This window comes from Vigna unguiculata, chromosome 9 (genome assembly GCF_004118075.2).
Source record: "Vigna unguiculata cultivar IT97K-499-35 chromosome 9, ASM411807v1, whole genome shotgun sequence".
Classification (NCBI taxonomy): domain Eukaryota; kingdom Viridiplantae; phylum Streptophyta; class Magnoliopsida; order Fabales; family Fabaceae; genus Vigna; species Vigna unguiculata.
The window spans coordinates 27,264,860-27,277,064 of NC_040287.1; the positions used below are offsets into that span (position 1 = coordinate 27,264,860).

Here is a 12,205-nt window from a genome sequence, read left to right on the forward strand (position 1 = left end):
GCTGTCTTGACTTTGAAATTTTCTCAAAGTTGATAAGATCCACACACTGATGGAGAAGACGTGTCTCAAAGTTCATTCTTATCACTCAGTGGTCATGGTCATAATTTCTGCCATCCAGAATTGGCAAGGTAGACAGAAATTTTTTTCCTACGTTTAAAGCCATCACTAGCGTATAAGGTCCCAGTCTTCTTTGCTCTAAATACCACTTGTTAGAAGAAGGCAAATGAAGAATAGAGAGATATTTCTAAGTATACCTCAGTTTTATTACTGTACAAATGGTTTTACAAGTATGACTCTATTTATAGAGCCAACTACAACATACAACCTTTACTTGAATTAGTTACAACAGTGAATAAATTTAAATTTGTGCATATGTTAAAGCTAGTCTTCCTCCCAATGACTTCTCCGTAGAGAACATACCCGTCTGGTTTATTAACAAAAATTGTAGTCTTATACAATTGTTTTCATTCTACCATACAATTTGAACTGGTTTCCGTAAGATGATATCAACTATTCTTGCACGTCTATAAATGAAATTAAATGTGACTCAACGATAAACTATAAAATCCAAAAAAAAAAAGCAGGTAAGCAACCATCATGATCATGCTACATATAACATTCAAGTCAAATCAGGAACATTCATTTTTGGAGGCTTTTTCAGCAGCTAGTATAAATAATCAATAAACTAGTGTTAGAACTTTGATTCTGGAAACTGATTCAGTGCTCGTGGAGATCTATCTATGCAGTTTGTTTGGAGTGAAAATAGCTAGCCTCTTAATATCAGCAACAACTAGTTGTGGCATCGTTGGCTGGCTTGTCCTTAAATATGTTCTTTTTACTCTTAGCGCCCTCTGCTATGAGGCTAGGCGTATCCAGAATCTGGTGCACATACATAACAATAAAAAAGTTAGCCATTTTCTATGATATTAACAGTTGATTATCACGGTTCATAGAATGCTTATCCGTTTCCAAGTTTCCCATGTTATGGACCAGAGTTATCTCTCTCTCTCTCTCTCTCTCTCTCTATATATATATATATATATATATATATATATATATATATATGTGTGTGTGTGTGTGTGTGTGTGTGTGTTACTCATCATACCTTTAGAACAAGTTCTTCAAAGCATTGTTGTACGTTAACTCGAGTTTTAGCGCTGCATTCGATAAATAGGCAACCACACTCCCGGGCAAAGTCTACTGCCTCTTTCTTGGTTACAACTCTATCACTCTCCTGAAAAGAAAATGTTATCCACATGCATGTCATGTCCTCTAACGAAGACCGTGAAAATAAATATTTAGTGATGGTGACAGGTTCTAATATCACACACAAATCCAAGATTTGAAATAGTCTTATATCGACGGAACAAATTGAAAATCAGATTTGCAATGGTAACCTATTGCCGATGAACCAAGTTAGTTCAAGATTTCTATTAAACTAAATACAACAAGCCATGCAAACAAACCTTCCTACGTATCTTTCTTTAAAACAAAACTAATACATAAAGAATCCTCCTAGAGGAAAGAAGATAAGCAATTAAGGTTAGGAATCAAGAGGACTCAGAAGTCAAAAGTACTCAACTAAAAACAAAACATAACTAAGACAAGATTAGCCGAAAACTGCTCCCCAATAACGGTATACATCTATCATTGAAAACCAAAAAATGTATAATGTTGAGTATATATAATTTTTTTTTACATGAATGAAGATTAATTAGAAGATGAAGAGAGAGCATATAGTTATGCATAGTAATTAGTCTCAAATAACAAATGCTTTATGGCTTGGCCTAAGAGTACCATTAGTTGTATAGTGCATAGGATGACTGCTATTCTAAATTTTTATATAGAGATTAATTAAGTTATGGTATGTACATAATAGGTTTTATTTTACTCAATGAGGTCAGCTATACAGAACACTTAATATCATTGGACTAATATTAAAAACAATTAAAAAAATAACCAAGAGTTCATGACATTCATAATTAATAATATCTCATAGGTTTTAAGCAAAAGAAACAAGTGAGAATAGGTGCTCAACAGAGAAAAATTCATGAGATGATCTTGAGTTCAAAGTAGAGAAAACATTAGTTGGTGGTTTTTATTGGAGATGAGCAGTGTTAAGACAAATATGATTAGACGCAACTCCACACATTAGTTAATAAGTGTAACCCCTCTTTGACTATAACAAGTAATACCAAGATTTGGTATATCTAATAAGTTTATTAAGTGTGAATCAACCTAAGATTGCTTCTAGTCCAAATAGATGTTGTTTGACTTTCATTGGATGTCTTAGAGAACCAACAAACAACCAAATACTAGATGTCAAATAAACAGAGGAAATAGAAGTCTCATGAGTTATCATCAAATTATCCTAATTTGGATGTTATATAAAGAAACATTAGATGACTTATACAAAAGCATTAGAAGGTTGATGTGTTAAACAGTTATGATCTCTACATACAACTTCAATAGCATAGTGGACGCTCAAGAAGGTTATCCACATGTTTTAAAAGAACAAACTTAAAAACTTCAAAGATCTTGACACACGCACAACCTACTTCCTGAGCAACTAATGCTCGTTACTATGTAGCCAATACAATCAACATAGTTACATAGATTAAACATATCTTTTTACTCAACAAAAGGAGTATAACAGCGAGGTGTCAGTAAGAATTCAAACATATATTTTGAAAAGCTCTAATACCAAGGACAACACATAAGCGCTAGGTCACTGATGCAGACCGCCGCAAACAAATAATATAAAGATAGAAAAAAACTAGGTAAAGGTGGAATGGATACGGTAATAGTATTATTTATCGCTGAAATCGGCAAAAAAGAAGAAGATGTACTAGAAAGGATACGTCTTTCTAATACCCCAGAGCACTGCTCCTTACAGAGTAGCGTAACAACTACTCGGTCCAACCATAACACGTTCCTCCCCTCCCTCTACTCTCGTACCTCCTTAATAAAAGGGATTCTATTCTCTCTCTATAACTAATTCTTTTTGCCAACTCATTTTTTTCCTTTTCTTTTGTAAACAATCCACTCTTTGGGCTTTGTGGTTGCTTCTTGGACAATCCTTTCTTACGGCCCAATGCTTACTACTCAATCCCCATCATTGCCCCCTCCATTAATAGTAATCTTGTCCTCAAGATTCAAATGAGGAAATTGGCTACGTATGACCACAACATCTTCCCAAGTGGCTTCTTCAATTGGTTTTGCAGCCCACTGTATCAACCACTGTTTTACTTGTTCACCCTTTTTAACCACTACTCGCGAAGCCAACACTGTGATTGGAACCCATGTGTCAACACAATCCCCTCCCAAGCCTGTAGGTAATTCAGACTGCACTTGGTAGTTTCCTATCGCCTTTTTTAGAAAAGACACATGAAACACAGGGTGAATTCTAGCTGTCTCCGGTAACTTCAAGCGGTAAGCTACAGTTCCCACGCGACCAATGATTTCAAAAGGCCCATAATACCTTGCAGACAATTTGGCATTAATTCTGGATAGGACAGATTTTTGTCTGTGAGGTCTCAATTTCAAAAACACCCAATCTCCTATGTCGAAATTGCATTCTTTCCTTTTAAGGTCAGCCTGATTTTTCATACGCTCCTAGGCCCTCTGTAAATGGTGTTTGAGCTGTTTCAAAGCCTCATCTCTGTCTAAAATCTCCCGTTGAACAACTTCCACTCATATTTCCCCTTGAGATCCCCGTATTAACGATGGGGGCTTCCTGCCATACACCACTTCAAAAGGAGTGGTTTGTGTGGACTCATGGAATGTAGTATTGTACCAATACTCCACCCAAGGTAGCCAATGACACCATTCTTTAGGTTGATCAGTCACAAAACAACGCAGGTATGTCTCGAGGCAGCGATTGATGACTTCCGTTTGACCATCCGATTGTGGGTGATAAGTTGTTCCCATGTTTAGAGTCGTGCCCTGCAACCTGAAAAATTCTTTCCAGAATTGACTCATAAAAATGGGATCTCTGTTGCTCACAATTGAGATAGGAACACCGTGTAACCTCACTATTTCTTTCACAAACACCTCAGCCAAAGTTTTTGCAGTATAAAGGTGTTTTAACGGAATAAAATGAGCATATTTAGATAGTCTATCCACTATGACAAATATAGCTTCATACCCTTTAAATTTTGGCAACCCCGTGATGAAATCCATCGAAATATCATCCCATACTCGCGCTGGAATGGGTAGTGGCTGCAAGAGCCCTCCCGGGGACGTCGCAAGATACTTCTGCCTCTGGCACGTATCACAAGAGCGCGCATACTCTTGAACTCTTCTTTTCATGCCTCTCCAGTACAAATTAGTTGCCATCGTTCGGTATGTTCTATAATACCCTGAATGTCCGCCTTGAGGGGTTGAATGGTATTCTTCCAACAACTTTGGGATCCAAGCAGAATTTTCGGAAAGCACCAATATGCCCTTGTAGAAAAGAGCCCCTTGTCTATACTCAAATCTCGCCGCCTCTTTTTCTCCCCTATTGATCTGGTCAATAACTTCCTTAAGCTTAATATCATTATGGACTTCCGAAAGGACAATATGGCAATCCAACCACATTGGAAAATGTGTTAACACTCGCAATTCTCCCTCGTCTATCTTCCGAGATAAAGCATCCGCCCCTTTGTTTTCACTTCCCGGTTTATAAACAATGTCAAAGTTGTATCCTAACAATTTAGCCATCCAATTTTGTTGACTCCCTGTGATGACCTTTTGCTGCAATAATTGTTTTAAACTTTTATGATCTGTAGTGACCAAAAATTTTTTGTCCAACAAGTAAGGACGCCAATGATTTATAGCCAAAGCAATTGCCATCAACTCTTTCTCATAAGCTGATTTGCTCAGATTTCTTGTTCCCAAAGCCTTGCTGAAAAAAGCTATTGGGTGTTTATTGTCACTCTGAATCTTTTTGCAATTCCTATAAATAGAAACTCGCTCTGCACATTGTTAAATATTGTTTAGATATTGTTTGATATTATTAAGATATTGTTAGATATTATTAATCACAATATCAAACAATATCTTCTATTTACTCTATTTATTTTCAGTTACTCTTTTTAATTGTACATCTCTCTATTATAAATAGATTATCCTATGTGTAGTTTATACACAAGGAAGATTAATCTTAACCCCTATTTTCTTTATTCTCAACACACATAAAAACTTGACGAAACATCCACGAAAGACTCATTTGCATGCATAAGCCCTTATTCTTTCCTTCGTTAAGGCTTCTACTGCTTGATAAACTTTGTCTATTAGACAACTTGTAAAAGAGTATGCTTTCATTATATATCCTTCATGTTTGTGTGAGGTTAGATTTTAGGCAATGAGTGATTGTATTTCATATACATTCAGTTGAGTGTGAAACCTAGTAAAAACATTTTATTATTGTATAGTCACGGAAGACTTTATGTATTTAGTCAGGAGAGACATTCTGTACTCACCACTAAACTCAAGGGAGTTTAGTAGATGGTCTCGAAAGACTTTATTTATTTATGTAACGCAGAAGTGACACTAAAAATTACTTGTAAACAATTGATTGTTTAGTGGAACCCTTTGCAATTTGCACCGAAGGGATGAATCAGTATATAAACCAAAGTATTCATTGTATCTTTTTATTACTCATGTAGTGTTTCTCTTAGTGTCTTTGTAGTCCGAAAGAACATTGTAAAAACCTTTTGAGAACACTTTAAAATTTATAGACAACCCCCTTCATACGTCTAATTGAACGACTTGAGAAAATCTTCAACATAATGTTTCAGCTCTACTTAAACCCTCATTTCAGAACTAACCTTTTCTTTGATGTGGGAGCTGGTCGAAGAAGAAGAGTGTCCCACCTTAGACAAATGCCCAGGAAACTATGTCGTATTAGTGTTTTCTTTTCTTTTTTTTTTAAGTTAGAACGGTAGTAAATCTCAAGTTTGTCTTAACCTTTTCTAAAGAGTGCTACGTAGCATGTCCAATGGCTAGTGTAAGTGCTTAATCTCCATGAAAAATGTTATTATTTTTTTTCTCATAGATTGAAATAAACTCATCATATTGAGATTAGTTAACATCATAGATAAATGGTGGCGTTATATCACTTATAATTTATCTCATCAGATTAAGTTCCCGATAACTATGTAACTAAAACTTGGCATAATAGAAGATACCTTATCCACTTTGTTTCCAACAAGCATCTTGATGCATTCTGAATTTGTTGAATAAAGTTCTATTTCCTTTGACCATATTTCAGAGAGATTCGTAAACGTTTCCCGCCGAGTTACATCATAAACTGCATCAGTTTGAGAAAAATAAAAATCCCGTAAAATTTAAAAATATATCTCCAGGAAGTTCTATTTCCTTATTTCCAAATCAATGCATCATTCCTACTAACAACAGCTAAATTAACTTAATAAGCCAAAGCATGATATATGTAGGAAATTTTTTTTTATAAGCAGAGAAAAGTGGACATAAAGAAGCTTATCTTTACCCTGTGCTTTCATACAGGCACCTTCACCTTTCATTTCATCCCTATATTAATCCTATATCGGTGGCCCCTTCTGTTAAATAGAGTTAAGTCGCTTATGAAAATAATCATGTCCACTAAATTGTTTTATATTTTTATAAATCACTTTTTTAGAAAAATTTTAAAAAGTAAAATTAATCGAGAATTCATAAAGGAAGGTAAAACAGACTTACTTTCATGTTTGGTGGCTTCAACAATCATTGGTTAGTATGTAAGGTATGATATTTTTGGCGAATTAAATATTTTTCTCTTCATTTCTTATTACGTAAGGGAAGAGATTTCAATCCAGTTTTTGCTTAAATACACTAAAAAGTCTGAAACTATTGCTAAGAAAAAGACTTACTTCCAATTCAAGCAAAAATGGCAGAGAAATTAGTTCAGATAGTGAAAGATGAATGGGTAGCAAAGCCTAACTCCAAGGGCCTGCACAGGTCAACATTTTAGACCCTTGGTAAGACATTTGAAAAGTTTATTGCAGCAGTTTATTTACAAGTTAGTAAATTTGGCCCCCACGCAAAAAAAAAAAAAAAAAAAAAGCCAGAGCTTCATGACTCAGCTTTCGGATGCCTGCAAGAAGTTGTTGAGTTCTTTACATCCTTTGGTAAGTCTTTGAATTCTTTATACAAAGTGCTTTTGAGCAGCTAAAGCTTCTTCACAAGTACCTAGATTTACTTGTTTGTTCTTGGTCTGATATGTTCCATGAAGATAAACTTACCTGATATGGTTTTTTGTAAGCATGAACTTGAAAATGGACCAGCGATGATTTTCCTTTACTCTTTTCTCAACTAAGAAATAACTCATTGGACAATGTGATTTACAAAATTAAAAAATAAACCAATGATCTAGATTCATTTTAAATAAATGGCCCTGATTCAGTCACTGTTACTGACTTAAACCAAGTTAATAAAAGGGTCTATGGACATAATACGAGGAGTTTGAGGACTAACCACAAAGTAAAAGTTGAAGACTTCAATTATAAAAGTTGTATAGTTCAAGCTGGCAGTTTACAGTTTTTCCTTTATTATTTACTGAACAATGTCTTCTATCATTTATCAATCAATGTATAGTTAAGCTCTCTAAGCAACGTGAATGCTTTTCAACTCTCACAATGATATGTTGAAGTGATATTCATGCAAATTCAAAACATTTCACCCAATTAATAAATATGACTGGGAGGGTGGTGAATGAGAAGACAGAGAATTGAAACTCACCCATAATGATCCCTTGTGCCCCTCGGTAATAAGAACTCGTTAATGTTCTGAATCTCTCTTGACCAGCTGCATAATTAAATCACACCACATCATTATCCATACTTAGCACTACTATACTGAGCAAAAATTTGCAGAAACATAATCTTATAAACTGGAACATCAATCATAAATAAATAGACATAGGTGAAAACCTGTGTCCCAAATGGCTAGCTTCAGCCTTTTCCCTTCGATGTCCAAAAACTTTACCTTAAAGTCAACCCCTACATTGAGACATCAAACAAACAAGATATAAAAGCATGAACCTCTAGATCACCTTGTTTTTTTTTTCAAACAATCAGAGGGCATTATGCATAAACAAGAACAATAGTGACATTTCACACTGAATAGCAAACTGTAGCATTAGCAATCCTATGGCCTGTGACAATGACAATGATATGCGTAACCCATGATTAAAAAACAAAGGAACACGAGTTACGGAAATGTGCAAAAAATAAGTATAAATATATATATAAACGAACCAATTGTGGGAGAAAGATCTTCAAAGGAATCAGAAGTGAAACTGAGGAGGAGACTACTCTTGCCAACACCCGAGTCCCCAATCATCAACAACTTAAACAAATAGTCGAATTCCGGGGATGAATCCATCGCACTGATTCAACGATCAAATAGCAATTTAAAACAAAATAATCAAACGCACATTTGATTCTGAAACTCATTTGATCAATAAGAAAAATGTGCATTGACATCAAAATAGTGATTAAAAAAACAGAGAGAAATTAGCATACCTAAGATTATTTAGAGAAACAAAGAACTGGTAGCAGAGGAATTCAGAATGCAACAATAACAAGGAAAATAAAACGGAACTTTGTCCGAATTACCGGGTCACCGTTCCACTTTTTTTCTTTTTTTCTCCCCTTCAGACACTCAATTTTTTCTAATCATTATCATTATTCTGAGATTTAATTTTTGTCACTATCACTCACTCGCCACCATTACCATGACAAACATTGAACAAATCACTAAAATAAATTGCAAGATTTAACAAAAAAAGAGAGAGACTAAATAATCAATGCATTGTTTGATAATGAGTAAGATAAATTAAAGGTTTTGAGTTTAATTTATTTGAATTGTTAGTATATTTTTAAGAAAATTATTAAAAAATCAATAAATTTATTATGTGTGTACTATTTGTTCAAAATTCAAATAGACATAATTACTGTTTATCTTCCATGTATTTTTTTTTTTGGTACGGAATAGAAATTTAACTAAAAGATTAAAACATTTGAAAGTAATAAAAGAAAGTGAATTGGAATAATTAAAATATTGATGTTCCTCGATGGGTATACGTGGCAGCCATTTTTTTCTGTAAGTGGTATGAGATGCTGCCAAACTTTTATACTTAAACATATTAGTATATTCAGGCTTTTATGTATTAATTTTTTTTATCGACAAGCTTATGTCCTCATTTATATTATACAAGATATTTATTCATTAAAGATTTACCACTATATTGCTTAGAATTCCATTTCCTTTTGCGGCTTTTGGGTTCAAAAATTACGAAAATCTTCAACATAACTAAGTTACAATCAAATTTAGAATATTTTAAGAAAAGTACTCAAAAATTTATTAAATCTTTTCTATATTTTAAGAATAATTGCTACATAAGAAATAATAAACTAGATCTGGATAGAAGGTCAATTGCATAAACTTCTGCATTAAGACAATAATAGACTAATAAATTATATATATATATATATATATATATATATATATATATATATATATATATATATATATATATATAATAGTAAGTGTATTTTTATGCATAGTGTGAGTGAGTGAGTTTATAATATTTTTTAAAGAATTAATGTAATATATATAATAAAATATAAATGTTATTGATACAAAGTATTGATAGATTTTGTCGATGATTTATTTCCAAAAAGAAAAAATAGATCTTCATATTTTAGTCTTTTCTCCTTATATTTTTTTAGTAAATATCTAGCTTGACTAGTAAAAAATTGAGGAAGTGGCGAGTTGATTTTTATATAATTTTTTCTCGCATTTTAATATTAGAAAAAAAAATCAAAGTTTCGTTTGAAAATTGTTGAAATGAAGTCAAGATCATTAGTAATTTCTTGATAAATAGACTTTCATCTGTGTTTTAAAAGGCTGTTGTTTAACATTAAGTACTTTATTAATACATTAAGTTCACTTTAACAACTAACATGATTGGAGAGAGAAGTTAAAATAAGCTTTAGTGATGGAAGAACCACAGTCAATACAAACATCATTGAAAAAAAAAGAATGCTAACCAGTGTTCTAAGGACACTGATTAAGGAATAATAAATGTGTTTTGATATCATCATTTTTACATTAAAAACTGAAATAATTAAATACAGTAATTAAAATAGTATAAATGCACATAATCAATTTTATAAAGACAAAAATACCATTTTAAATGTGTAGACAATAACTTACTATTACAAAACAAGATTTTGAAATTTTTAAGGTCTACTAAAAAGAAAAAAAAATCAATTAAGTCTTAAATTGACACTTTAATTATTCCTTTTTTGTAACATTTTTAAATGTTTAACACTATTTTTTTTGTTGGTTTTTCTGTTAATTTATACTTTCTTATGTTATTTTTTTTTTAAGTTTTAGATGTTTAACACTATTTTTTTGTTGGTTTTTTGTTAATTTAAATTTTCTTATATCTAATTTTTAGCAACATTAAAATATATTTATTTTATTATTTAATTAGTTTTTAAATTTTATTTGTGAACATTAAATAAAATATTAAATACACATGTACAATATTTATGGGCATTTTTGTCTTTTAAAGAAAATAAAGTTGCATTAATGATTATTAGGTCAGGTTTTATTTAATATTACACTTATCTATGTACTTTTTTAGGATCCAATGTATATTAATTATCCTTAACCAGTGCCCTAAGGGCACTGGTTAGCAAGATCCTTGAAAAAAGGAGAATGCTAACCAGTGCCCTTAGGACACTGGTTAAGGAATCATTAATGTGCATTGGTACTATAATTTTTACATTGAAAACTGAAATAATTAAATACATTAATTAAAATAGTATAAATGCATATTACATATTTTTAAAGACAAAAATATCCTTTTAATTTTTAGACAATATGTTTTTTATACAATTAGGACTTTGGAATTTTTAAAGTCTCTACTCAAAATTGATACTTTAATTATTATTTTTTTATAATTTTAGATGTTCAACACTATTTTTTTTTCTGATTTTTTTGTTAATTTCAACTTTTTTATGTTTAATTATATTTAAACATTAAAATACATTTATTTTATTATTTTATTATTTTTATTAATAAATATTAAATAAAATATTAAATACATATGTACATCACTTATGGGTATTTTTGTCTTTTAATTAAAATAAAATTGCATTAATAGTTGTTAGGTCAGATTTTAATTAATATCACACTTAACTATGTACTTTTGTAAAATTTCGTGTATATTAACTATCCTTAATCAGTGCCCTTAAGACACTGGTTAGTAAGACCCTTGAAAAAAATAGGAAATTAATGATGATTTGGAATTGTTGTTATATTTAAAAAGTAGATTTTTGTCATAATTTTTTTTATGTAAATGTGAAATTCAATTAAAGTGTTGTAATCAAGTATGATAGCGAGGAGACGATAGGAAATGGTTTCATTATCTCACATAGTAACGAGTATATTTATACTTTGCCCATATTCATTTTATTATTGTTCCCATATCAATTAATTTTTCTATAAAAAAATAAAAAAGACTTTAAAAAAATACAATATTAACAAATATTCGATATAAAAAACGACATGCATATTCTCTTGTCTTCAATGCCAACTATTTAAAAAAAATTATCATTGTATATATTTGAGATCATAATATCAAATAATAAATAGATAAAAGTGAAAAAATTATATAAAATACTTCATAATTATTGATAAATAAAACTTAACGACGGACAAAATATTTATAAATTTTGAAATATTAATGAAATAAAATTGATAAAGTTAAAAAGTATTTTAAAAAAGTTATAGAAAAAACAAATGTTCAAATTTAAAATAATTCAAATGTCTCTTTTACTAATCTCTTTTCTTATACACCAATAAAAATTATATTAAATGAAATTGGACAGAGAAAAAATATTGAACTAATAATAATTCAAATTTAAACATAAATATTTCATCTTTTAAAATTTAATCTACATTGGATGTTGTAAACAAGATTTATGACAATAACATTAAATTATTATATTATAGTAAATAAAAGATTTTTATACAAAAGTGATGGTGAAATTACATTTATGATAATGAATTAGAAAATAAAAATAAATATATAAAAAAATCATTGAAATAGTATTTTACATAATAAAAATAAACAAGTAAAATTATTAAGAAGTAAAAATGATTAAATGATATGATACACTATTGAATA

General features: G+C 30.9%; 1 protein-coding gene across 1 annotated transcript; it reads right to left on the bottom strand.

Annotated features, from left to right (window-relative positions):
* Positions 1-559: 559 nt before the first annotated feature.
* On the bottom strand, positions 560-8,715 carry LOC114162927 (ras-related protein RABC1-like). Its single transcript, XM_028046942.1, has 7 exons — positions 8,526-8,715; positions 8,259-8,389; positions 7,932-8,000; positions 7,741-7,806; positions 6,174-6,295; positions 1,106-1,234; positions 560-879 (listed from the first exon to the last, which is right to left on the bottom strand). Exons 2-7 carry the CDS (start codon positions 8,383-8,385, stop codon positions 781-783), a joined length of 612 nt encoding a protein of 203 aa, XP_027902743.1. The 5' UTR covers positions 8,386-8,389; positions 8,526-8,715; the 3' UTR covers positions 560-780.
* Positions 8,716-12,205: the final 3,490 nt, after the last annotated feature.

Coding starts and splice junctions, on each gene's coding strand:
- LOC114162927 (XM_028046942.1), bottom strand. CDS start 8,385: ATGGATTCATCCCCGGAATTCGACTATTTGTTTAAGTTGTTGATGATT. Junction 1,235..6,173: donor TTGGAAACAAAGTGGATAAG/GTATCTTCTATT, acceptor TTTTCTTTTCAG/GAGAGTGATAGAGTTGTAAC. Junction 880..1,105: donor TTGAAGAACTTGTTCTAAAG/GTATGATGAGTA, acceptor TATGTGCACCAG/ATTCTGGATACGCCTAGCCT.